Below are 25,857 nucleotides of genomic sequence, written 5' to 3'. Positions count from 1 at the left end.
TGTTTCGTGCACTGCCACGGCGTGATTGGCTTACGGACGCTTCATAGTGTCTCCCGTGGACGCTGCACTAAATTACACAATGGTCGAGGTCAAATTCGCATCTTGGTATTTCTAAGTCACGTTCTATGGTATGCTATGTGGATTCTCTCTTCTTAAATCGCAGCTTGACACCAACAGGCGGCATAACAGCTTCTGTAACCCACTGGCCCTCCGGCCGAACACCATTATGCTCAGGAAGCAGCTCAATATCAAACTGGCTGAGAACATGATATAAGATCATCTTCATCTCAAAGTCCACCAGGAACCGCCCTGGACAAGCATGCTTTCCATGGCCAAAGGGAAGATAAGTTGGCGAAGTAGACACAAATGACAGCGTTGGGTTAGCGTCTTTGCCATCGGGACCTGTCCTGATGTTCGAGAATCTGAGAGGATAGAACTTCTCAGGGTGTTCGTAGATATCAGGATCTTGATGAACAGGATATGAGAGGATTGACATGGTCGAGCCGTTGGGTAGAGTATGGCCATCTGGAGTCTTGAGACCACCTGGTGCAACTACTTTGCGAATCATAGCTCTATTTCCAAAACCATGTGTTCGCATCGATTCTCTCAGAATGCTATCTGTTTGTATCATCTTGGAAACCGATGCTTTGTCAAAGGCACCGCCGCTCTCCGCAAGCACATCAGCCATCTCTTTTCGAATAACAGAAATAGTGTTGAACTCAGCATCAGAAGCTGCAATGTTTATCAAGACGTTACTGATCGCAACCGCAGTCTGATGAAACGATGCCAAATTTGCCAGACACAGTCTATCAGAGATCTGGGACGGCGAAACTTGGTTACCATGCTTGCTAATGGCATATCGCATCATCATATGCAGATTGTCTGTCGGCTCGTCACTCTTTTCATAGAGCTCAGGATGCAAAAGGTTTTTTGTTCTCTCCTCGTAAAGAGGCTGAATATGCTTTTGAATCCTCCATCGTCTGTATCGTGTTGGTAAAGTAACAAGAAACCCAATCAAAGGCTTGAGAAGTGATGGAGTGTAGATCAACAACCCAGAGTTCAATATGAACAAGTCTGCAAACGCCAGTGAATCTTTCAAATACCCCTTATCGCGGCCTCAAAAATTAGATAACGTCAAAGCAAGCGCTGGGAGACTCACAGAGAGGAAGGCCGACAGTAAACCGACTCGAGACTTGGGCCACGATCCACTTCATCGACTCATAAACATCCACTTCATCACCTGCCCCAGGTTTGATATACTCAGGAATAGCACACTGAAGCTCATCATCAACCGCTGCAGCGAGTATCTCAAGAAAGCGGCCCATCTCCTTTTTAATGACGATACTCTGCCACGGATCTTGGATATAACTGGCATGTCCAGAATTCCAATCTCCCTTGTCAATTTCTCGAAACCCTTCAATTGGACTGAGTACAGCATCTGGTTGTGAAGCGGCCCATTGAGTATGATGATGCGCTAGATGGATTTCATCTTTGAAGCCCATACTAGGTAATACGCAAGTCTTTCCATGTTTGGTGAACTGGGTTTGTTAGTTTGGCTCATTATGTCAGGGAGACACATACTGCTTGATACGCCTCGAGGAAAAGTTGCCGACAATCTGTGAGGTACGCCCACTGTAATTTGAAAGGTAGATATGAATCACGCTTTAGTCTTGGAAGGCTCGAGGGTAGCTTTGGGGAACGTCTATGCTGAACCAGATAAAGAACCGCTAGAAAGACGGACACAAACAGATAAACCGCCATCGTGATTGATGCTGATAATGTCTTCACGACAATTCCAAGTCCAGAAAGAGGCTCTCAACACTGAGATGAATACGTACCTCACCATCAGCCCTAGCCGAAACATCACTAGTTTAGTTTAAATTTAGCCACCGTTAGCTTCACCCTGAAAACAAACGGCCACGCCACAACCGCATCCCTTGCTCCGCCATGGGGCGTCTAATTATGCCTCCTACTCCATAGTAAGCTTCTGCCATACGCTGTGACATTTACCGTCAGCGAAAACATCTATAGATACTCTTCCAGGCTCATGCTCTACAAGGAACATTCGGCCCACCATCACAATGTCAGCAAACTCAGATGTAAAGATCATTGTCGTACGTTTCTCCTTGCCGTCTTTGTCAATTACTGACGTCTCAGGCCGGTCTTCCGCGCACGTCTACTACAAGCCTCAAGAAAGGTCTTGAGATTCTGGGTGTGACTCCTTGTTTTCACCTCGGAGATCCTCCTGCGCCAATTTCTCGTGTCAAAGAAAGCGCAAGAGTTCTAGCTATTCAAGACCGCAATGAGAGACTCAAGGCGTTGAAGAAGCTGTATGATGGCTTTGAAGCTGTCTTTGAACCGCCTGCTAGCGCTCTTGTTGATGACATGTTGACAATCTACCCTAACGCCAAGGTACGAATCATTCACGCTTCATTGAAGCTTACTCACATTTACAGGTCATCCTCTCGGTCCGCAAAAACCCCCAGGTCTGGCTCGCGTCTTACTACGGCCTAGGTATTGATCTCCGCTCAAAGTGGTACCGAATCTTAGGCTACTGGATCCCTGGTGTGATTCACTCCAGCGACCTTATCGTAGCCTGGTCAAAATACTACTCTGAGAAATTCGGCCTCGACGAGGTCCCTTCGGAGGAATTGTACCATAAGCATAACCAATGGGTTCACGATATTGTCCCGGCTGGTCAGTTGCTCGAGTACCAACCGAGTATGGGATGGGAACCCCTGGCGCGATTTTTGGACAGGCCTGTTCCAGAGGGCGAGCCATTTCCACGTGTCAACGAAGCGGCTTTTCTTAGAAATGTTAAGCGAGTTGCTATGGGTCTTGGATCATTGGTCTGGCTGTGTTTGTTTGTTGGTCTGTATTACGCTGGATCCTTCGCGTGGTCAAAGTTTGCGTCTGAAACTTGAGTTGAGTTGGTTGAATAGAAAAAAGAAACTGCGCCACGTACGTGCTTCCCATTGCCGGTTACACATCCATTGTCTCCATAAACGCACCCCTTGCTGTTTAATCTCACGTCAGACGGAGCCGCTAATCGCGATTGCAGGGATTATACCGGCATGTGGGCGATCCTTCAGGTACTTGATCCATTGTAGGAGTCAAGTGAGATTTAAGTAAAACTCCATTTGAGATGAAACAGTATTTTCCGTGCGAGAATTCTGTGCGGTGAAGCCTGAATGTGCCCTGTTTCTTCGGACCATCGCTGACCGAGACTTCACAGGGTTAATTGAGTTTTGCACGCGCGCGGCACGGAATGGCAATGTTACTCTACGGGCCGGTTTCGACTGTATTGTAAATATCCCCACGCTCATGCTAATCGAGGTTGTAACTTTCCTGCCTCACTCACCAACATGACCGCTTTCCTTGCATTCTGCCTTGCATTGGCGTCTCAGGGACTCACTGCCTGGGCTCTCGGTTTCACTGCCACCGCAAACCTTGTTCGACCGGTCATTGCAGCGATTGTCGCTTTGCTTACTTGGTTCTTCAACCGGGCCATTCTCGATGCATTGCCTAGTCGTCTCCATGTGGCGCTGCTGTCTACAGGAATGTGGATTCAGTGCTTGAAGACGTCTGATGATTTATGCCTGAGCAGGTTGTCTTTCGAGGGTACATCGCCATCCTTCACGAAGCGTGCGTCCTTTGGGGTCAGCCATCTTTGGAACATGCGTGGTGTTGGTACCAGTAAACAGATATCCCAGATCCCTCCCTGGTCTAGCCAGACACCCTCTCTCGTACCGTCCCGCAGCCAGGAACTTAGAAGACATGTAAAGAATGCCATCATCAGCTATCTCATTCTCGATGTCTTTGCCGCTCAACCACCCCCAGATCCCAACATGATATCTCCTCAGAATGAGCACTTTCTGACACGCATCGGACAAGTCAGATCCGAAGAGGCAATCTTTCGTTTCTTCGCCACATTTGGCTTCTGGCTCAACACCTTCTGCGTCATTCATCTTATCAACAGTACCGTTTCGCTCATGTACCTCAGCCTAAACTTGTACCCGGTCGAAATGCTACCCCCAATCTGGGGGCGTCTCTCCGAGGCTTACAGCATAAGGCGCTTCTGGGGTAATTTCTGGCATCAGACGCTACGACGTCACCTCACCTCCCTTTCAGAGTTCCTTGTCCATGGGATTCTTCACATGCCAAGGGGTCTTGTTGCTCGTTACTGCAAGCTTATCGTATGCTTCTTTATTTCTGGGGCTTTGCATTTCCCTGCTGATAGAGCGCTTGGGATATCTGCAAAGGAGAGTAATGTTGTCACATATTTTGTTACTACTGCGCTGGTGATTATGTGTGAGGATGTAGTTCAGCATGTTTTTCGAGGCGTGCGGGGGAATTGGTCAAGACGGTTTGGGTACTTTTGGGTTATGTGTTATATGTATTTGATGACACCGTCGTGGGCCTATCCTGCTGCAAGAGTTGTCAAACCTGAAGACCAATTGGTCTCCTTCTCGGTCATTAAGCAGTTCATACAGTAGTTTCGACAGCACTTTCACATTGGAAGCGCAAAATGGAGAAATTCAGTTACTCATCGTCACCGGAGATCGATCCTAGCAATTGACTGTTGGTATCCTAAACGCGCCGTAATCTCACAAGTAAATCTCTGTCAACCCTTGCAACACCCCTCGCTTCATTTCCAACTTCAGGCCCTCTATCCGAAGGCTTACCATCGCGATCCACAAACCTTAATGGCTCAATATCAAAGTGTGCAAAGAACAAAACAACCGCTGACAGAATCTCCTGTTTGGCGTAATTTCGCCCCGGACACATCGCTGCCCCGCCTCCGTAGGGGAAATAATTCCCTGCTAAGATTCCAGAGTTGCCTTTCTTTATGAAACGCTCTGGCCAGAATTCTTCTGGGGGGTATGCGGATGATGACCATACTTCTGGGGCGTTGTGTGCAAGGTATGATGGTGCGAGGACGAGATTGCCTTCCTTGAGTGTGTAGCCATCTAGCTCGATCGAATTACGTAGTTTGCGGACCACAAAGACTGAGGATCTTAGACGAAGACACTCGAAGTAAACTGAGTTGAGTAGTGGCAACTTCTTGAGTGCCACGATGTTGACTTGCTTGGTGTCCTTGTTGATGACCGTAGCAACTTCCTCCTGTATCCTTTTGAAAATCTCTGGTCGGCGAAGAATCTCAATGATGATCCAAGATGTCATCGGAATAGCATTCGAGTTGATACTCCAGATGAGACCCATTTGAAAAGAAGCTCTTCCATCAAGACCAATGCCATATTTCTCCATGGCAACCTCTCTTTCACGAACAAGCTTGGATCCAAAGTTTGGCTCCCAATCAGTGTTTTGTTCGTGACAAGATCTCCAATCAAGATTTTGCCAACCTTGATCAAGGTAGCCTTTGACGGTCTCCAAGCACTTGTCTCTGGCGTTGGAGCCTTTTCGACAAAGAAACTTGGGAATGCCATAGAGTAAAGACATGAAATCCTCGTCGTAGTCCCAAAAGACATCTGCAAAATTGGGATCAATGTCAAAGACCTTTCGACCAGCGAGAGCAATGGTAGAAGCTCGAAACATATGATGCTTCATAAACTCGTCAATACCAATCTCAATGGGTCCTTGAACGCCAATAGTACTAAGCTCATCGATCATAGTGTCAATAAACAACTCTGTAAGAGCAGATACGGCATTGGTCCCAATAAGGTGGGACTCGTAAATCTCATGGAACTTTCTCCATATACGATCTTCCTCACGAGTCTCGGCTAACGGTAATCGTGACGATCCTGATATATCCTTTGCTACTAATGCAGCGTCTTTTGCGGGGAGACGTTTGACTTTTTGAGCGACTCGCAGAGCAAACTCTTCGAATGTGAGTTCTTTGGAACATCGAAAGACTTGTTGGACATTTCTTGTGCCGTGGATGAGGTAGGCGTGGACGTTGCCTAGACGCATGCGAATGGGTTCTCCATTGTCGACTTTTTGTCTGGGAGATGTTAGTTGAGAAGTTTAATAGGGGTATACAAACTTACGCAATGGAATTGAAGAATCCATGGGGATTTCTGATCAGACTGAGTGCTGAACCAACCCCTGGTAGCACATATGGAAGTGTCGATGGCTCTTTTCCCTTGTACCGTCGATCACAAAACCTCTGTGTCGAATATCGAATCGTAGTAATACAATGCGTCGAGAGCAACAACAACAACGCCACCAGGGCAACAGTACTCGCCGAAGCATCAAAAGAAGGAGCCTTCATCATATCGAAATCGAACATATCCTTCAAAACTCTTGATGGCATTCTCAGAGAAAGCATTCTCGCAATGTGATAAAAGAAATTGTCACATGTGGATATCCGCTGTCAAAAAAACGGCCGGGATATTATCTACATCGTGCAAGGAATGGTTTTGAACTCCATAAATAGCGTTACTGGCTAGGCTACCGACCAACAGGTTCATAATTACTGGGATATGGGATTTTACATGATAGTCAGTGCGGTGGACGTTATCCACACGCCAACCATTACCTGAGGCAGGGTATCATCGGTGAAACGACTAGTGAGTGATTCTGGGGGCTTTTTTTGCTTTGCTCAGCCTTTGTGATGCTTGTGATAGTGGTCTGCGCTTCGAATGGGTGGCTGTATGTGGATGCTACAGGCCCCAAGAGGCAAGACAGGTTAGATAGAGATCTACGCGATCTTTGTTTATCCCATGCCCCCACGATGTCTTTACTGGTGATCCTCCCTGTAGGGCGTGTAAGTTGATGATTACCTAAAGACTTGTAAATCACGTTGACAGAAACGGATGCAGCGGCATTTTGCCCGCAGAATTGCTGACTGCAGGTTTCCTACAAGGGATGAAAAGCGATTTAGAATCTCACCTAACTCCTCCAATGACGAGGAGGCTATGCTGTTAACGTAGATACCAAAGACAACTTTTTCACGTAGTGGGTCAATCTTTTAGGATTCTGAATCTGTTTGTGATAAAATGATGCTTTGCCTGACACGTAGCAGTGAGATAGCGGGCCAGCACCAAGGATCATCGTGGCTTGCGGATCCCGTTTTAGACCCGGGACCTTGCGGAGACAAAGGTCAGTGCACTCTGCCTGAATGAAAGGATTCATTCTGGAACGTATAGCATTGATGTAACCTCCACATGAGCCTTGTAGCCCTACATACGACCTAACAATACCCGCTAAGGTATTTGTCAGATCCATCTAACCAGCCCTCTACGCTAAACTAGACTCTGCGCACACACCGCAGCCTGATCTTCTCAGGGTGCTTCACCTTGAGCAGGAAATTGAAACTAGACTGCTTCGCCTCTTCCATGAGGGCCCTCGACGCCGCCTCCTTGAGGTCACCTTCTGCATCAGGCTCCACGGTGTATTCCTTAAGGAGACACGCCATGACGGCCACGAATTCTACCTGTGAGAATTTCTTACCGGGGCAGACTCGTGGTCCCGCGGCCCAGGGGAGGAAAGCGCCCGTGGGCATGGGAGCGAGCTTTTCGTCGGCGGTGATCCAGCGGCTGGGAAGCCATTGGAGGGCATTGTCGCCCCATGAGGCGGAGGATGTGTGTAGACCTGCCAAGTTGACGCCGACGAATGTGTTTTTGGGGATTGTGTAAGATGTGCCGTTGACTTTGAGGGTTTGGTCTACGACTGTTGTTTTGGGGACTGCCCTTGCTGCGCCGAATAATCGGAGTGTTTCGTGCTGGCGATGTTAGTGGTGATAAATTGGCCTGATGGTTGACGTACCATGATCGCGAGAACGCGCTTCAATTGAGGATAATATGTTTCGTAGTCAAGGTCCTTTAAATCGACTCCAGCTGTGACTTGGTCAACCTCTTCTGCTGCCCATTTCTGCCATTCAGGGTTCGCTGCGAGGAGGATTGTCGCATAAGCAAGAGTGTTGGACGTTGTTTCGTGGCCAGCGAGATTGTAGCTGAACAGATTGCCATAAATCTCAGAGTCTGTCAAATGACGAGTCCCTTTGCCCTCTTTGTTCTGGTTCTCTGACGCTCGCACAAGAATACTCATGAGATTATCCTGCTCTTCAGCGCCGGCGTCCATGGCCTCACGCTCTTCAGCGACCATCTCAGCCATGTACTGCCGGAAGTTGAGCACAGCATCTTGAACCTGTTTGAACTTGGAGGGTAGCATCCACGTGGGAAGATTGAGCGTGGCTGTGAAAACAGCAGTAAAGAGATTGCCGAGAATGAGACTGAGTGAATCACGATATGTGAGACTGTGGTTCTCCAAAGCACTCTCCAGACCGCTGCCAAATGTGTAGCTTCTACCAAACCCAGCGGCCGTGAGAACATGGAGCGCAAGGACCATGGTGTCGCTCTGAGGATTGACGACACCTTTCGGGTTCGATGCCCACATCTTGAGCATATCTGTAGCCTGCCTCTTGGACTCATCCCACACAAGCGCGCTGTTCCTCTCATTGAAGGGCGGCGTTGTAATCCTTCGATGCCGAACCCAATCATCTCCTTCAGTTGTCACGACATTGCGACCAAATATCTCAAGTGGTTTGTAGAGAGCCACAGCCTTGACAAAGTCTCTGCGTCGGCGACAAAGATCATCGGATGCCTTTGCATTGCCAGTGAATACGCGGATCTGCTTGGGACTGACGATGATGAAGGTGTCGCCAATTCGCTCTTGAAGATCATGAATCTGTTCATAATTCCAGTCTCGGCTGTTGTACTCAACAAAATTACCAAGACCGAATGGTAAGATCTTTCTCAACAACGGTTCCAAAAAGCTGCTGCAAAGCAAATATGGGACATTCTAAAGGCATTAGCTGAGTACATTTGAGAGGGACGCTGAGCTTACGGATGGATCAATCGGCGTGATGAGGACGGGAAGACCGATAGCTTTGGCTTTTCTATAGTTGTATAGTAGCTGCACTGTACTGAGGCCAATATATGCCAGTAACAGTCCGCCGATGGCGTAGAGAGGTGATATCATGATGCCTGAAATGAGTCGCGATGATAATGAGATGAAGGTTGGATTAAGGACGAGAAGTGTTAAGTACACGGTTTACAGTGGGTTAGCACTAAATTTAGAGCCTGTAAGCCACTGAAAGCACTAATTTTCGCCAGTTTCAGCGCCAATGCACCTAGCAGTTGCTGCAATAAACCTGCAGACCGCGCGAGACTCGCTGTACTATCTATGATACGAGTGGAATTATGCTCTCTCGAGTGACAGTGTTCTCATTTGAGACTTTGAGTGATCATTTAAGATGATAATCGGTGAGAAATTCAGCACCAAGGTGTGGCGCGTGGTTGGATGCCCAACATTTCACTGATCTTGCTCAAGCTCTTAACAACGAAGTTCATAATCACAAGGTGTTTCTGAGGGGGTTTCAATTCATAGATACGTTCTCTTGTAGTGCTGTTACCAACAACTCATGACCTTGCCCATCGGCTTGAAAGCACTGAGTCTTATCAGTTCCGTCTCCGGGCGCTGCTGGAGAATGACTGGAAACCACCGAACCGGTCCAGACCAAGCAAGAAAAAAGATAACCCAAAAGTAACCAGCAAGCCTCGCCAGTATTCTCGTGAACTTGTACTTCCAAAGAGGATGAAACAAGTCGCCAAACACATCCTCCAGCATCAACCCGATTAATTGCGTGCTGAAGAATTGGATTGCTCCGCTGTCTTTTGCAGACACTGCGCTACCCATGTCGCTTGGGACGTGAACCAAGCCAGATAATGCAAAAGCCAGAAGAATCTTCAAATACCGTGACGGAAGAGAATATGACTTCAAGCGAAAGATGTTCTTGACAATCCATGTCGCAGTGCCCCGAAGGTTATTCTGCAACCCTTGGTGCCAAAACGTGCTAGAAAATTAGCGGTATTCCACTAAAAGTACACTGAAAACTTACGACCAGAATTGTCGGAGACAGTAAGATTCAGTCAATTCACCAAAAATCGGTCTCCAATCTTTGACAGCTTTCGGATTCATGGTTGCCGATGCAGCAGAAGCGAGAGAGTAGCCGCCTTGAATGAAGCAGAAAATTGATACAACTGTTGTAACGGTCGCGATGTACCGAACTTGCAGCTCTGCCAGTGTTACCTCACCAAGACGGCGAAAGATGGGCACGTAATTTGGAGCCATGTACTGCCGATCGAGACTCAATTGCGTTGTGATACACATCTTGTGAACAAAATAGCAAAGAAGTACTTTGAGAAGATTTATACACACAAATGGTGTCGCAGCAGGCACATATGTCGGGTCTTGAGAGTCGAAATGATGAATGTTTCTGATCTCCCAAGGCGTGCCTAATCCTCTCATCGAGGACGCAACCTCTTGTCCAAAGACATATCGCTTTCGAAATTCCGCAATCCTCGATTGAGGCTCTTGGTCTTTCTTCTCACGATCCTCAGCGTATGCAATTTTACGCACAATCATGCGCTCAAAGTACGTCAATGAGATTTGCGGAAATGCAGAGATGATGGCTCTGGAGACCCATCCTGGCGGTTCAACAAAGTCTTCAAACGTAGCAAGCGCAACGAATGTTGATATGAGAAATACGATGAAGCCAATTGGTCGAAGGATTGATGTGCGAGATGTGAAGCCCGCGATGTAAATGAAGAAGAATTGCTGGGCTGTCGATATGGCCAGCGGATGAAGGTAGAGACGACAAGCCATTGTTGCTGACAGAACTGAGGGCATACAGAACCTCCAAAGACTATAGGACCTGCAGAAGGGCTGTTGGACCTGCTGAAGGACTGTTGGCACTCATGTTAGTATAACTGACACTCGTACGAGAATTGCTGAGCTGTCACTGGGGCTGATGAAACGCCTCTACAGGCTTCATCGCTGCGAGCCATTTCATGATACCAAACACAAGGCATCCCAGTCTACGGCCCAACTAACGCTGAACCGGAAACCGTTTCGAGTACACCCGAGTCTATTTTCTGAGATAAGCCGCAAGCAGCAAAGTAACGCAGCAAACGTCTTGGCTCAATTCCTTGCATCGGACAATTGCAAAAAGCCACCCGTGAAAATCTCAACGGTCGAAGCTAGAGAGGGTCCCGATCCTTTAATGCAACGGTAATCCCTACCCTTGTCCTTGACGAGATAGCCGATTCATCCTTGTTCATTGTAAGCACACGCCCTTGATACAACTCCATAATCTTTGTTGGTTGCTCCCTAACTTGATGAGTCTGCGGAGCCGAGTTCCGCTACGAAGGGGGCTTAGCTGTCATTTTGCGCCCCTTGATCTTCGGAATGTCGCTGGTAGAGGTCAAAGAGGGCTTGGACGGGGGCATGAAGATCTCCACTTACGTATGACACGGACGGACAGGTGGATATGACAGCGCTTACTCTTTTATGCTGGATTAGCTGAACGGAATTAGAAACAGAATTGGATACATCCACTGTGACTAACCGTGGAACTGGAACTGTAGCTTTCTCGGTCTTTTCTTGTCGAGATCTCGGCTGGGCAATTCCCACGTAAAGCAGAGTAACACTTCGTTCAAGCAAGTCTGCACTCTCAGGCATAGGGTAGACTGAAAGTACTTGTCGATTGCAATGGCTTTGAGCAACCTCACCATTGGGGTGGTCTGCTGCGTAGTGGTAGCCATCGTCGCTTTGGCTACCAGAAAGCAGCCCGACGCAAGAGAGCCGCCGTATGTCAAAGAGACCGTCCCTTACTTCAGTCACATTTACGGACTTTTGAAGCATGGCCTGCGATACTTTGATCTCGTCAGGTAAGTCTTGTGCCACGCTCGCTCAATGTCGTTAACCTCGTCAGCGCTCAACAACCGCATCCAATCTTCACGATTGACATGTCGGGGCAGAAGAACTACATCGTGACATCTCCAGAACTTGTGCAGGCCGTTCAGCGCAACACAACTTCTCTTTCATTTAGCCCTGCCATGATTCCAGCATTCCGTCGAATGATGGGATTCGACGAGGCGGGTATTGAACTCATCTTTCGCGATGCTCATACTGAGAATGGCATGTATGGTGAGATTCATAGAGTTCAAAAGGCTTCCTTGCTTCCGGGTACAGAATCTCTTGATGAGCTGTGCACACTGATTCGTGCCAAGCTGCTCAACATCGTCAATGAGCTTCCTTTAAGCCAGACGATCGATTTCTATGCATGGGTTCAAGATCTTTTCATGAGAACAAATAACTCTGCTTGCTTTGGAGAGAAGGATCCATTCACCATTGAACCATCGCTGAACTCAACATTCTGGTAAGCGTCCCTGAACCTAAGGCAGGTTGATATGGACTGACATCGACAGGGCCTGGGAGGCCAATATCAAGGTGCTTCTCCTTGGAGTCCCTTGGTTCTTGAGTCCCAAGAAGCATTCCACAGCGCAGAGAACTCGGAAAGCGCTCGTCGATGCATTCTTGAAATATCTCAACAATGATGGCTTGGATACTGCCTGCTCATTCATCAAGGAACTTTCAGGCCTGGGCATCCGACGGGGTTTGAGTAATGAAAACAATGCCCGCGCTCTGCTTGGCAGCATCCTTGCCATTGTTGGAAACACCATCCCCACGACATTCTGGCTGTTGATATCAATCTTCTCCAGACCAGATCTTTTGAAAGAGATTCGATCCGAGCTTGAAGCCACTCTTGAAGATCCTTCGTCTGGGACAGTATCTCTTGACTGCACCACCATCCGTGAGAAGTGCCCAATCTTCATGTCAACATATGACGAAGTACTTCGAATGACAAGTGGCATTGCAACAGTAAGGTACACCAACGAAGACACTCTAATTCAGGACCGCTGGCTCTTGAAGAAAGGAGCTCAAGTTCAGATGCCAACAGCATTCATCCACGCTGATCCAACAACATGGGGCGCAGACGCGGATGTCTTTGACCACACAAGATTCCTGAAGTCCAAGGTCCTCACCAAGGAGCAGAAGACCCGAAGGTCTGCCGCTTTCAGACCATTTGGTGGTGGCAACACGCTCTGCCCTGGTCGTCACTTTGCTTCTTATGAAGTCCTAACCTTTGCGGGAAGCGTTCTGTTGGGGTTCGATATGAGTCCCACGACAGAGTCTTTCATAGTTCCACCAATGGATAGATCCAAGCTTCCTTTGACGTCTCTGAAGCCGGCTGGGGATATTACGGTGAATCTGTCGAGACGGTCTGGTAGGGAAAAGGTGCACTTTAGATAGGATACAATGAGATGACAATTTCCGCCGCTGCGAACGATTGACGGGAAACGTTTTGCAGGAACAAGTCATTATTCCATCTTCATCTTGAATTTCTGGTGTGCGTGACTAAATCTTGGTCTTTCGAGGATTGCTTGCTTCCACCAAACTTCGCTTGATGTTGACTAATCACTGTAAGGTGGCGGTTCGTCTCTTGTGTCGATCGTAAAGCCAGAGTTCAGTGAGGCGCCTGTAGCCATGCGCAAGTCCAAATTCTGGGCATCTAATGGACTCTTTGGTGTGCTCGAGTTCCTTGATTTATCGTGGCGAGATTCCCAATGTTGAGAATTGCTGGGACTTTGAGTTGGCTGGTTCCATACTTCGTCAAGTGTCGCATTCTTTCGTCGAACGTCGTCTTCACTTCCACCATAGATCTCCCTGGTATAGATAGACGTCTCTGTAAGAAGTGTTGCGTTGATGGGTCTTTTCCTCGGTGCCATCTTATCCCATGAAAAACATTCTTCGAAACTGTCTGCGTCGGGGCAACCACAGACTGTCGTCCTGTTCTTTGTAGGTGACAACTCACGAGCCATGCTGTCTACCAGAAGGTCATTTCTGTGAGTGATTCGGCAATCAATGATTGTGATAGGAATCTCTTCAATTGTCTCCAATTGAATCCGTAATTCTGATTGATTTGGATCAGGACGTGATCCACCTACTGTGACCTGAAAGTATAATTAGTCTTCCGAAAAGATGGAACTGATGTCTATTCTGAGAACTCAGGTGATAAAGGTGAAGGCTAAGTGCTCACTTTTAGCCCTTCTCATGATCATAGAAAAGTAACTTACTTGGATGAAGTGTTTCACTTCGATGAATGGAGTCGTACAAGTTAGCTCCAGAGGTTCCTGACCTACCAGCCATCCAGCTTCCATCTGCTTACAGGATGGCAACATGAGATCGTTATAGATAGAAACAGGCTTATCAGGATCCAAGTCTGGCAGATATTGTTTCTTGAACAACGCCTTGAGGGACTCATCACTTCCATAGGAGAAGACTGTTTCCTCCCCATCCTGCTCACTGGAGTTATCATCTCCTGCAAGGCTCGACTTCTCAAGTGGGAATATTTCCCAAAGCACAAGCTTTTGCTCATCTGTCTTTCGTGTTGCTCGATCTTTTGTCCACCGCTCGCCTCTTTGTACGATAGAGTAAGTCAAGTACTCAGCTCGAAAATCATTGTTGACAGGGCCGAAAGTGACTGTGATGGGGAGCTTGCCGCCAATGGGAGATATTTCATAGGGCAAGTCGACACAAAAAGAAATTCCATCGTTCTGTTGTCTAGGGAATTGATTGGTGGCAATTCTTCTCGCCCTCAGCTGATGGGGAATTTGAATAACAGGCAGTTCCTTTCTTAATGAAAGTGGAAGCCTAGGGTTGGATTCGGGGAACTCTATGACAGCAAATAACATCCAATTGATGTCTCCATGAATGAATTTCTCGGCGTGGGTGAAAAGACAATCAACAGGCGTTTCGAATGAGTAGCTGTAAGAACCAGGTGGGAAGGGAGTATGATCTGATGTAGCGACACCGTTACTGTCAGGCTGTCTCGTATTTTCTTGATAGTTCTTGTCGTCTAGTCGAAAGGTGCAGTTGTCTCCAAATTTTGCATCAGAAGCGGTACAGGACTCATACAGTTTAAGCTTCCACGAATTGAAATAGAAAACATCGCCAATTCGTCGCATTCCTTTTCTGCGGTCTTCCAAATTCCATGCACTCATTCCAGATACGTTGATTTCAATATGTATGGACTTGATATCAACTATTTCGTACATCATAATGTCCACTCTGCCCTGAATCGTCATCGGAAATGCGCCCGATAAACCTGATAGGTGGTTTCCATCGTCTTGCAAGCTAAAGACGAGAATAGGGTGGCTAAAGCGAAGTTCCCAAGCCAGGTTCGGTAAAGGAATCACTGTCGTGGGGTCAGAAGAACTGGTACGGGAGTCATGACCACCTTTGGTAAAGATTCTTTTTCTCAGCTGGCGATAAAGTTCCTCGTCCTCGAATTCGAGTAAAGACTCCTCACTAGAATTCATCGTACGCGCAGGTTTCGGTCCCGTGCTGGCAACTAAAGCCCGTTTGCGATTTTCCAACTCGGTCAACATGTGGTCTCTCAGTGCCTTGACCCGTGAAATAAGACTAACTGTCTGGTCATTCATGTGTCCGTTTAGGCGCTCCGAGATAGCAATCGCTGATGATAGAGCCTCTTCAGCCAATTCAAACTCCCTCATATTCTCACATGATCTTGCCAAGCCACAAAGAAGCCGAAGAAGTATATTCTCGTCTGGGTCACTTGGGCTGGAGGACCGGATATAGTCGATCGCCGAAGTAAAGAGTGTCTTGGCAATTTCAGACTTTCCCATTGACAGGTAAACATCCGCACCACATAGACATATCGTAAAGTATGCCTCAGCGAACTTCCCATAGATGTCGATATGGCATGCGTCGATGTGTTTCCAGAGTAGATCTAGACATCGATTGAATAAATTGAAGAACTTAAAGACGTGGCTTTTTTCATGCAGTGATAGAATGTGTTTTGAGAGGCTGTAAGTTGCTTGAATGATCCACACGTCTCGATCTTCCATGGTGGCAAGTCTCCACTGGCAGATGGAAGCATGTACGGAAAATGACAACAGAGTATAATCGGTTGCTTGTTTCTTAGTGGCCAGGAAGACTTTGCTTAGCTCGTCGATAGCCCTGTTGAGTTTGACCTTGCTCTGGGTTAGAGCTTGCAGCTGCTTCCAAGAGCTCTGACTGTCAGTATCTCCCATATCGATTAGCTCCAGGTTGTATATGAGTGAGATGGGAATCGCGAAAGGCCCATATATTGAACAGAAGGTTATCAGAAGAGCTGACTCTTTGCTTTTCATCATGATTGATTCATAAAGTGAATCAAGCATGCTAAAAAGAGAGTCGATTGCTCCGTTTCTGGTCCAAATCCACATTCCAGAGTCAATCTCAAACTGAGCAAGTTCTGGGTAGTCCTTGGTGAAGGTCTCGGCAAATTCATCTAGGAGTATAATCCCGCGTTGGTGGAGAACTCCTGCCAGCTCCAGAGCCAGAGGGAATCCATCCAGAAGCTTAGCTGCACGTCTAGCTGCATTGCTGACTTTGAAAGAGTTAGTAACAGACGAGAGCAGAGGGAATTGGAAAGCTTGCCATCTTCGTCATATTCTGTATCGTTCTCGTAAGCTCTCCAGAGAAGAAGTGACCGAGACGCCCGGGGGTCAAGATGCTCAACAAGGATTTGTTTGAGGCGGAGAGCCCTTGCTGTGACATGATTTGTCGAAGTAACGCATAAAGATCCATGCTTCATGTCTTGAAAAGGTCCCAACAGTCGTTTATTCGGGATAGGCCCATTCGCGTTATCGATCACAGTCAGCCAATTCTTCTCGGGCGTTGTCCGAAGCCATTCTAGAACAAGCTGACGTGGCGGAGTGCTCTCTCTTCCCGCTCGAAAATCAGGGACCTGTTCGTAAATACGGCTTGAGCAAGTGGAAAAGGACTCCTCTATGCTTTCCTCTGAGGATGCATCGATCCATAAAATTGCGGAGAATTTCTCACTTCGCTGTGCAATATACTCGCGAGCTAGTTGTGTCTTGCCAGACCCAGATATTCCGCAAAGAACGACGCCTTTTTGTTGGGTTGTAGCCTCAAGACATATGACCATCTTCGAAAGTTCAGTTTCTCGTCCAAAGAAACGGTCTGTAGTCGGTGGAAGGTCACATAAGATGGTACCGCAAAGGGCATGTTTGGCCTTATCTGTCATGCTGGAGCTTGGCATCGCCTTTCCCGGGCCTAGCTCATAAATCACAGCTTTTGCGTACGCTGCGGCCATGGCAGCGGCATAGGGCTGCCACTCCTTATTCTTGTGCTGGTCGGCATAGTCACAAACTCCTCTGATCACACCAACAGGTATGCGATTCATCGTCCCTGCAGCTTCCATCTCTAGGCCGATTACTCCATAGCGATCTCTTATCTCATTGCGCTTAAGGGTGTTTTTCGTTAACTTGTCTCCAGATCCGATAGAACCATACCATACGCGAGTTCGCCTGTCGGTAGGCCGCTGCATCCTCTGGACGTGGCTATCAACACCGTCATCACCGATGTCGTAGAAGATATCCTTTTCCAGGCCAGGATCCGCGAATGTCCCTTTTGAGTGTTCTTTGTCTTTGATGCTCTTATAAAAGGGGAGGAAGACATCAGTGTCATCCGGTGCCCTGATCTTGATGTTGCCAATAGCTGATCTGACGACTGTCTCTGTATTTGCCAAGACCTGGCCAAATCTCAGAAGCTGAAATCCCTCGGATGTCTCTTTCCCCAAGTCATACGCGACTAAGCCGGCACTATCTCCGTCGGATAGCCCAACAAGCACATCGCCAAGCCGTATATCGATTGGCGGTATCTTACGTAGATTCGGAAGACCTGCCGCGACTCCGACAAGGAGGCCGAACCAGAGGTTGGTGAAGAACTTTTTGATTTGGCTAGCGAGGGCAGCGGCTGAACCGGTTCCGTATTCTTGCCCGGCTGGCAAGGTTGCGATGACTATGTTATGACCGTTCATATCACCCGCAAGGAAGATATAGTCATCGCCTCGACTGATGGGGAACCTTCCATCGTGGCGACTATCAAGCATATGGAGTGCTGCTTGAGCTTCGATTTCTAAAGGCGCAATCCATGCTATAGTATACAGCGAAGGATCAAGTTCTTTCATGTCGTGTCAGGTTTATTGACCTTGTTGAAAGAGTTTAATGATGAAAATGGATGGTGTGAACTTGTGGCTGGTGAGCTTAATAGGGAGCTGGGTGATGGGCGCATGTTCCCCGCGTTTCTGCTCTGTCTCGACATGCAGCCTTATCTGGATTTGTCAATTTGTGGCTTTGCACATAGCGAATGAGATTTTGGTTTCGTGTGGCTGAATAGGACGTAAGATTCAAGTCGGCTGAGAGCTGAGGTCAAGTCAAGGCAGTTTTGGGACAAGACGGCACGTGATTGTCAGTTCGAACTGGCAACAACCTACGACCCTTAAACTTCTGGTTCTATTTCTCATACTCGCTTGGAACCTCCCATTTGATATTCTTTCTTTAGCAATTACTTACTTCTATACCAATAGGACGGGTTTTCGGCAGTGCGTTTAAGTATAAATTCCTATCAGCCAATAGGGTAATGTTGACTTGGAGGCTATACGAGCATAGCTACAATTTCTAAACGGTCTCTAGTCCGGAAATCAAACGTAAAACATCCTTCGACAAAAAGGAGTTCAGCTTTCGCTTATTTTGGCATTCTCTATTGCTCCTTAGTTATCCGTCATCGACTTATCACTGGATTTAGTGCAGCTTCTCACATGAATACTGTCTCAATATTTGGGCGTATATATCAATATCTCGTTCGTTGGACTATGAACACAAACAAAAGGTTCGAACTCTTTTCTTACCAGTTTCACACGGATGCCACGGCATCTAGTTTGACAAATTGTTTTATAATGCATGCGTAATCAATTATTCTGACGTGACGTTGAACTTATCACCGACGTCGCCGCAATCAGCGCGCCGCAACAAGCCCCGCTTTTGCCGCATAACCTCTTCTCAGACTATAAAGCTTATGCTTCATCTCCTCAATTACATGTCAGTACCTCCATAACTTCATATCGGATCCCTTTAATCGACAATATGGCTGAACAAAGACCCCCTTTCCCTCCTTACAACAGAGAGACTGCTCACGCAAAAGTCAAAGCGGCTCAAGATGGATGGAACACCCAGTGAGATCCCCTCAACTCGTAAGCAAGCATTATGACTCACATGTTCCGTTCAAGAGATCCATCAAAGGTCAAGATGGCTTACACGCCTGATTCCATCTGGCGCAACCGAGATACCTTCATCAAAGGCCGTGACCAAATCGAGGGCTTTTTGACCGATAAGTGGAACCGAGAACACGAGTATAAATTGCGCAAGGAGCTCTTCGCTTTTGATAACGATAAGGTGAGTCAGGTTTCTCATTTTCGATTTCAGCATCACAGCTCTGTTAGATTCCTCATGTAAATCTTTATTCTGACGCTCGCAGATCGCTGTGCAGTTTTGGTATGAATTTCGCGATGATGATGGTCAGTGGTGGCGATGCTATGGGCTTGAGGATTGGACTTTTGATGAGAATGGTTTGATGAAGAAGAGGCAAATGAGCGGAAATAATGTCAAGATCAGCCAGGAAGAGCGCTGGTTCAAGGACGGCGTTGATGTAAACACTGTCGACATTGGACCAGAGCACTGGTAATGGCTCTTCTGATTCTCCGCTCACAGGCCCTGCAGTTCTCGCCAGTTGAGGGATAAACTATAATAGAAATCTCCAATCCATTTCTTCTTCGCTTATTTCCAAAAATGAGTCTACTCTGAATTTCATTTCTTGCATAGCATGCATCACCACTGCGATAGAGTCAAGTTTATCGTAGCTTGAGAAGAGAGTCATTTACAGATAGTCCTTGATATTCCATTGAACCAATTGACATCCAATTACTAGTTAGGGATCCGTTTTGTTCTGGGAGGGGGTTGTTTCAGGGAGTTTGACAAGGGGTCGATGGATGAAACGTAGGATCGACCAAGGTCTTGCATAGACGATCTTGAAACACACCTAAGGGCAGGGGCATCATTCGATATTTGTTCCTCCAACATATAATATCCGACTGCCTCCTTCACTATTTTACCAACAACCTCGACACCATCACCAAAATCCGCTTTTGAGATCGGCCATAATGAGAAAACCAACATCAATCCAGCTGGTCTTTTTCATGGCCTCCGTAGCTACGGCCGCCGACCCTACATGCGCCGTATGACACCCATCACCTTATGATTCTCTTATACTAATAACGCGACAGATTGACTGCTTCCAAGGCCTCATCACGAACGGTCCTCCCGCGGGATGTAAAGAGGCAACGAATTATCTCTGCTTCTGCACAATGCCTACGCTGCAAGACAACTTTGTCCAATGCGCCGACAAGACTTGCGTCGATGAGAAGGATGGGGCTATGGCTTGGGCAAATGAGCTTTGCGCAAGTAAGTATAATGTCTTACTGATGAAGACAATACTGACGAAGTTCAGAACTTGGGAAGCCTATTGGCCTCGGAGGGTCTGAGGGATCTCCCAAGACTGATGAGACTACGACTGTTAATGTTCCGCCGACCAGCGCCAGTGGCGAGGTGAAGCCGACCACTGAGGCAGGAAAGACGACAGATGCCGTGCCTACTACTGCTACAGAGGACAAGACAGAATCCAAGGTTGAGGAGACCTCAAGTGACAAGACTTCCGAGGTGCCTTCCGAGCCCTCAGTTGGTGAAACAACCGCAACCTCGATCAAGACCACAGTCAGCAAGCCGAAAGAAACCAACGTGTCGGGCGCGTCGGGCAGTGCAGCTGAAGCGACGGCTGATCAGCCTACCGATGACTCTGTTGTCACGATTACGGGAACTGCTGATACTGCGACTGCAACCCCGTCTCCGACCGACGATTCCAACCTTGCCAATTCTGCAGGCCCGAATTTCTATGCTGCTGTTGGTGTTGCTGCCGCATTCTGGCAATTGCTGTAAGAGTGCACGGCTTGATACAATTTCTTAGCATTTAGAACATACTTTCAGTCCGTACATAGATGAATGGAAAACTATTGGCTTATTTGCGTTGATCGCAATCATTTCTAGAGCAATTAATCTAGAGCCGCGTTCTTGAAGCATCCCATGTTTGGCGTTGAAAAGGATTTACGATACATGATATCATTGGTCAATTCAAGGATATGAGTCATCCAATCTCGTTTCATAAAAAGACCTCTAAATGGAAGGATTCCAAGCTGAAGAAACAATTGGTAGGGCTTAGACATTTGATTTAAATTAGATGTTTGACACCAATGTTTTGAAACACATTACGGGGCGGATTTCATGCACAGCGATCATCCGTTTTTACGGGTGATGGTGTTTCAGCTTGTGCTCCCCCGAATTGAACACGTGCGGATAATTTGAGACCTTGTAATTGTAATTGTAACGTTTCCCCGAGGTACAGGTGAATCTCTGCTTAATTGGCTGTTGAGTCAGTCAAGATTTTACCCGGCAGACAAGTCATGCATAAAGTTGTCACTGATGCTCATCCTTTCGATAGTTCGTTATATTCATCAGATAATCTCCCGCCACAGACAAAGACAAATCCCGTAAACCAGCTCATTCACGTGAAACTCAAAGCTGTTCCCTACAGGCAAATTCCAGAGCAATCCCTGCCTCCTTTCTTGGGATCGCACTTATCCGAAGGATTATCATAGCAGTACAGGCCCTTAGGACACATCTTTCCTGTGAACCCTCCGCATGTGTGCGGATTCCTGGGCGCACAGATGCCAGGCTTATCGCAAGCCATGCCGCAGTCTTCAGGAGTTCGAGGGTCATCAACACAGTAGGTACCCCTCTTGCAGGGCGGAGGAGGCTTGGCGCGAAAGCCTCCGCAGGTTTGATATTCGTTCTTGAAGTAACACATGCCTGAGCATTTGTTGAGGTCTTTGCAGTTGTCTAGAATTGGCTTGCAGGTAGTGCCTTCGGGACAAGGTGCAATCTTGTAACCGCATCCTTGGCTGGAGAATTGAGAGGCGGCAGCGAGGCCGATGGAAGCGGCGATGAGGATATGCTGGAACAACATGGTGAAGTGATGAGAAGGAGCGAAATTGATGCTCAATCAATATACTTGCGGGGAAGGCGGCAGTTATAATTTTCTAAATAAGCTTAATCAATTCGAATCAGTCTAGCATAAGACGGATCTGTTCATTCACCCGCTACATTGGACCGTGATTACAGTACCACAAGGGAATGAACGCCACCTCGTATAACCATTTCAATAGTACAAGCCATGACGCAGTACCATCATCACTGCACCTGAGAAAGCCTCAGCTGAGAAGGCATGCCCAGTGGTAATCCATGCCGGAGAGATGATTGCCAATTTTAGATACGCGGTTTCAGGGCAGGACGCCTCATTTTGGGCCGCTTTGCGCTATGATCTGCAAGGGCCATTCCAGACCAGCCCATTCTTACATTGAGCTTTACGTTTTATGCAGGAGAAGATGCAACTACGTAATAGATTCCGCGATTTGAGAAATCGATTGAATGGAGGCATAGGGTCGGTGCAGGAATCAGCTGATGGCTCGTCCGGAAGGATACCATCTTGACAAATCAGGTCAGTTTATGGGCTTGCCCAAAGAGCCTTATGAGGCGCTCAATAGTGCTACACCCTGAACAAGGCTTTTTATTCTGCTATGAAGCTCTTGAGAATTCGAGAACGGGAGTGATGTACAGATGTTAGGTGGGATCCCTCGACAGGACGAGCGAAACACGTACCGACAAGACTATCCAACAATCACTTAAGGAACCATGAAGAGGTTCATTCTTTCATATTACAAGTTTATTACATAATAAAGACTTTCGTTTCCCGGTAGTACCTGTGGCTAGTCTGGGCCTCCCAGGGAGTTTCGAAGTGTTTGTAAGAGCTCGGGGCCTGTTTACCGTCGCATGCAATAAGAAAAGAAAAGAAATACAGATCAACCAAATCTGAAGACAGAAAAGAGGAGGCTAGTATGTTAATAGCGCAAGAGTCATCTTTGTTGAGTCCTCGTGCTTGCTGCCTAAAGTATGTGAGAGAAATAAGGTTTTGTCAATGCGTTGGCTCGCTACGTTTCACTAAGATATAAGAAGCTTTGTCAGATAAACCAAAACATAGAATACCAGCCAGTAAAAGCAGCTTCAGTGCCATTAGACTCGTCGTCTCCGAAGATGTCCCACTTTCGGCAACTAATGTCTCTTGGTTCCAGAAGCTTTGTGACGCGGGCATTGGCCAGTCTGCGCATTTGCTTTCCTAGCTCGTTTACACCGAGCACTTCCGTTTTGCTGGACGCCTACTGGTGGGCTATCTCCACACTGCTAGGGAGGTTGGAGGTCGTTGAGATCATGGGAGCATTTGTTGGGGTTGTCAATAGTCGGGCTTGGGTCGGCATTAACGTGAATGCAAACTTCCTTCGCCTTGTCACTCAGATACAGATTAGGGACATATGCAGTGTAAAAGTGTTACTCACAAAGGCCAGGGGCCAAAGGGCTTTACTTTTGCCGAATGTAGCAGATTTTACCCGCAGGGTTTGTTTGAGAATATGGTTTGGTACGTCGAGGAAATGGAGGAACGGCAGCAGAAAGGGTGTTCAAATTCGGGGTAACTGTTCGACTTTGATGTTGAACCACTTTCAAGAGCTTTGATCATTCGCAAGTCTCCAGGCTCTCTCGCCCGCCCTAGGCCTTAGCAATAGCACCAAATTTAACCCTCTTCCGCTTCGCCAATTTGACGAGGTGATTCGTCGCCGTGATTCGTTACGCTTCTCCTGAAGAAGATTGCAGTATCGCGCGAGATGGTGGACGACGAGTTCGTTGAAGCCTGTTGTCCGGTTTGAGCTGTTCTGGGGGTTTTCATGAGGGTGTGCTTTTTCCCTCGTGGAGATCGTTGAGCCTGTGCCGCGGATTTCGGGTTGGAAGTGTGCAGTTCGTTCGCTGTCGCGTTTAGGGTAGTATTCGCAGACTGGGAGATCTTGGTAGGCCGCTCATCGTTTCGTAGTGGTAGCGGCGATGGGCTTTACGATACTTTCCAGGGTGGAGTTTGCTAAGGAGAACTGGAATTCGATCAAGGCCGAGACGCCAGAGAATCACAGCAGCTCTTGGCTCCCAGGCTCCTTCCCAGGCCCTCTTCACTGTCCTCCCTGTCATAACCAGACCATCCACCCAGCCAACGCCCCTTTTCTGTATAGATATATACGAGGCAAACCTCAAAGAACACGTAGGTATCCTCAGTCTCTGTATCTCAGTCACTTTGTCCAAACAAGGAGGGGTATAATCCAGTGTTGGTGGAGGATTTTCGGGGAGGATATTGAGTGGAAGATGGAACTCATGGAGGAGCATCTGTTGGCAGTGAAGTCTGTTGGCGGTGGGTCATACCCCAAGGGAGTCAGGCTGGGCATGATGGGTAGTCTTTCGAACGTAGGTGGTTATGAGGATCCGACCCGAGTATTATCTCATATGGCTCGGACTTGTTTAATGCTTCTCCTTGTACTCTCGGCGATATGGTAGTGTAAGCTTACCAACAGTATATTCCATGTCGTGTCTGTCCACACAGTGATCTAAAGGGCGGATGTCTCCCCACTGGCCCCTATGAGAAGGTGCAATAGCTATATAAGGGCTCAGAACTTTAAGTCGAATGTCTGGTGACGCTTCACCATGCGAGCCGTGGCCGAGTGGCCACAGTTAACATGTATATTCTTTTCTTCTTTTTGCAGTACCTCTCACGTTTGAAAACTGTGCATCATGACATTTTTAGCCTTTCCAGGTGCTCATATCGCTGAGATATCCTGTGCGGCAAGCTATAATTCTGGATACGTGGTAAGCCTATGTCTGCCGACGCTTCACCATGCAACGCTGTGGCCTAGCGGTCACAGCGCATCGTGTATTTTTTGTTTCCACTTTCGTGTCTCCAAACTTCCAAGAAACTCTATCTATAATCACTCTGTTCGATTCCTGTTTATGGATCCTTTCTCATTCCCTCTCACGCCCTAAGTTGCAGAATGCATTTATTCTTATTGCTTTCAGGGGCTGCAACGGGCTTGTCTGCTGCTTGCCTCAGGTAACGCCTTATTTGAAGGAGTACTTACATGACCCTTCGAGGCACCATGCATAATTATCGGTGATCTGTATGCTTTCACGTTTTGTGTTCCTATTTCATGCGCCCAATGTCTATTAAGGAGGTGAGGCATGAAGTTGGAGACGCGCTCACTAGAGCCGTCGTCTGCCCGTGCTTAGCGATCTTCCCCCCACAAGGCGGGTCACGTGAAAGCCGAAGGTATATCCCGCGCACCATTCTCTTTCCACCACGACTAGACTTACTCCTCTTTTATTTTTTACATTATCATCTTAGGAAACCTCTCAACTTGTCTTGTCTATCATAGACGGCACTGCTGTCTTGGTGCGTGAGCCACATGTGGCTCGTCAACAGCGCCCCTTTTCACATGTAATCGCTCCTTCTCCCAGCTCTCAACGCAGGAAGGAGCAACTACCACAACAAAACGAAGCGTACTCTCCCACCTTCCCCATGATACGATCTTCCATACCTTTATAACCTGTAAATGGATTGCATGTTCTCAACAATTACCGAAGCGGTGGCTGGGTGGTTAAAGCATGGTGAAGCGCGGCAGACGTGAATCCAAGGTCCGCCGGTTCGACTCCGGTCCGCTTTGTCTGCGTGGGAGTTGCAGGCTCGGTAATTGTCCCCTGAGACCACTCGGGGGTAAAGCCCGTTCGTTCTGCGTTCGGGGGGATTAGTAGGCATGCCCAGTGCTTTGCGAACCTCTTTTTGCTGTAAATGGCTTCAAAAAGGGGTGCAGTCACAAGCACAGACTCTCCCTTTTTTGATCTTATGTAATTGACTAAAGTGATGAGAAATGGTTTGAGACATTGTCAATCTAATTTTGTAGCCTCTGATTGCCAAGTTGCGTTGTCGTGGCTCTGTTCTTTGACTCGGTCCCCAATACCCCTTAACCTGGGCGAGGTGGTTGACGAGACAAACCAAATGTCAAGGAGAACACATGCTTCACCAGCGCTTCGAAATTTCGAAATTTCGTTTCAAATCCTTCTCGGGCAGCCAATTTCGGTCATAGAAGCGTTG

The 25,857-nt window shown here is 47.5% G+C and overlaps 12 protein-coding genes and 1 pseudogene across 13 annotated transcripts; 7 read left to right on the top strand and 6 right to left on the bottom strand.

The window, feature by feature from the left end:
- Positions 1-133: 133 nt before the first annotated feature.
- BKA55DRAFT_511264 (cytochrome P450) lies at positions 134-1,761 on the bottom strand (the record flags this gene model as incomplete). The annotated part of the gene is made up of 3 exons (XM_046187688.1): positions 134-1,116; positions 1,160-1,538; positions 1,582-1,761. 3 exons carry the CDS (start codon positions 1,759-1,761, stop codon positions 134-136), a joined length of 1,542 nt encoding a protein of 513 aa, XP_046050464.1.
- A 175-nt stretch (positions 1,762-1,936) lies between these two features.
- Positions 1,937-2,924, top strand: BKA55DRAFT_643235 (uncharacterized protein; the record flags this gene model as incomplete). Its single annotated transcript, XM_046197174.1, has 3 exons — positions 1,937-2,114; positions 2,158-2,412; positions 2,457-2,924. The coding sequence occupies exons 1-3, from the start codon at positions 2,082-2,084 to the stop codon at positions 2,922-2,924; spliced, it is 756 nt and encodes a 251-aa protein (XP_046050463.1). The 5' UTR covers positions 1,937-2,081.
- A 142-nt stretch (positions 2,925-3,066) lies between these two features.
- On the top strand, positions 3,067-4,496 carry BKA55DRAFT_643233 (membrane bound O-acyl transferase family-domain-containing protein; the record flags this gene model as incomplete). The annotated part of the gene is made up of 1 exon (XM_046197173.1): positions 3,067-4,496. The coding sequence occupies exon 1, from the start codon at positions 3,366-3,368 to the stop codon at positions 4,494-4,496; it is 1,131 nt and encodes a 376-aa protein (XP_046050462.1). The 5' UTR covers positions 3,067-3,365.
- Positions 4,497-4,590: 94 nt separating this feature from the next.
- Positions 4,591-6,289, bottom strand: BKA55DRAFT_539052 (cytochrome P450; the record flags this gene model as incomplete). Its single annotated transcript, XM_046190090.1, has 2 exons — positions 4,591-5,962; positions 6,009-6,289. The coding sequence occupies 2 exons, from the start codon at positions 6,287-6,289 to the stop codon at positions 4,591-4,593; spliced, it is 1,653 nt and encodes a 550-aa protein (XP_046050461.1).
- Positions 6,290-7,210: 921 nt separating this feature from the next.
- Positions 7,211-8,943, bottom strand: BKA55DRAFT_509822 (cytochrome P450; the record flags this gene model as incomplete). Its single annotated transcript, XM_046187548.1, has 3 exons — positions 7,211-7,684; positions 7,729-8,763; positions 8,809-8,943. 3 exons carry the CDS (start codon positions 8,941-8,943, stop codon positions 7,211-7,213), a joined length of 1,644 nt encoding a protein of 547 aa, XP_046050460.1.
- A 429-nt stretch (positions 8,944-9,372) lies between these two features.
- On the bottom strand, positions 9,373-10,629 carry BKA55DRAFT_689712 (membrane bound O-acyl transferase family-domain-containing protein; the record flags this gene model as incomplete). Its single annotated transcript, XM_046199384.1, has 2 exons — positions 9,373-9,817; positions 9,863-10,629. 2 exons carry the CDS (start codon positions 10,627-10,629, stop codon positions 9,373-9,375), a joined length of 1,212 nt encoding a protein of 403 aa, XP_046050459.1.
- Positions 10,630-11,514: 885 nt separating this feature from the next.
- On the top strand, positions 11,515-13,119 carry BKA55DRAFT_509578 (cytochrome P450; the record flags this gene model as incomplete). The annotated part of the gene is made up of 3 exons (XM_046187533.1): positions 11,515-11,693; positions 11,738-12,184; positions 12,234-13,119. 3 exons carry the CDS (start codon positions 11,515-11,517, stop codon positions 13,117-13,119), a joined length of 1,512 nt encoding a protein of 503 aa, XP_046050458.1.
- Positions 12,981-17,999, bottom strand: BKA55DRAFT_356144 (uncharacterized protein). The gene is made up of 3 exons (XM_046185824.1): positions 16,312-17,999; positions 13,944-16,261; positions 12,981-13,820 (listed from the first exon to the last, which is right to left on the bottom strand). Exons 1-3 carry the CDS (start codon positions 17,864-17,866, stop codon positions 13,281-13,283), a joined length of 4,413 nt encoding a protein of 1,470 aa, XP_046050457.1. The 5' UTR covers positions 17,867-17,999; the 3' UTR covers positions 12,981-13,280.
- A 585-nt stretch (positions 18,000-18,584) lies between these two features.
- Positions 18,585-19,616, top strand: BKA55DRAFT_356093 (uncharacterized protein). Its single transcript, XM_046185823.1, has 3 exons — positions 18,585-18,910; positions 18,965-19,130; positions 19,213-19,616. Exons 1-3 carry the CDS (start codon positions 18,822-18,824, stop codon positions 19,417-19,419), a joined length of 462 nt encoding a protein of 153 aa, XP_046050456.1. The 5' UTR covers positions 18,585-18,821; the 3' UTR covers positions 19,420-19,616.
- Positions 19,617-19,894: 278 nt separating this feature from the next.
- BKA55DRAFT_689708 (uncharacterized protein) lies at positions 19,895-20,726 on the top strand (the record flags this gene model as incomplete). Its single annotated transcript, XM_046199383.1, has 3 exons — positions 19,895-19,969; positions 20,018-20,195; positions 20,242-20,726. The coding sequence occupies 3 exons, from the start codon at positions 19,895-19,897 to the stop codon at positions 20,724-20,726; spliced, it is 738 nt and encodes a 245-aa protein (XP_046050455.1).
- Positions 20,727-21,191: 465 nt separating this feature from the next.
- On the bottom strand, positions 21,192-22,059 carry BKA55DRAFT_356069 (uncharacterized protein). The gene has a single exon (XM_046185822.1). The coding sequence runs from the start codon at positions 21,808-21,810 to the stop codon at positions 21,373-21,375; it is 438 nt and encodes a 145-aa protein (XP_046050454.1). The 5' UTR covers positions 21,811-22,059; the 3' UTR covers positions 21,192-21,372.
- An 820-nt stretch (positions 22,060-22,879) lies between these two features.
- BKA55DRAFT_567204 (uncharacterized protein) lies at positions 22,880-23,473 on the top strand. Its single transcript, XM_046192708.1, has one exon. It carries the CDS (start codon positions 22,935-22,937, stop codon positions 23,406-23,408), a length of 474 nt encoding a protein of 157 aa, XP_046050453.1. The 5' UTR covers positions 22,880-22,934; the 3' UTR covers positions 23,409-23,473.
- Positions 23,474-25,345: 1,872 nt separating this feature from the next.
- On the top strand, positions 25,346-25,429 carry BKA55DRAFT_t161 (annotated as a pseudogene). The gene has a single exon. The product of its transcript is annotated as a tRNA-OTHER (tRNA).
- The last annotated feature ends 428 nt before the right edge of the window (positions 25,430-25,857 follow it).

The sequence above is a fragment of the Fusarium redolens genome (assembly GCF_020744475.1).
Source record: "Fusarium redolens strain MPI-CAGE-AT-0023 chromosome Unknown BKA55scaffold_7, whole genome shotgun sequence".
Taxonomy (NCBI): Eukaryota; Fungi; Ascomycota; class Sordariomycetes; order Hypocreales; family Nectriaceae; genus Fusarium; species Fusarium redolens.
This window is presented reverse-complemented; position numbering and strand designations above follow the sequence as displayed.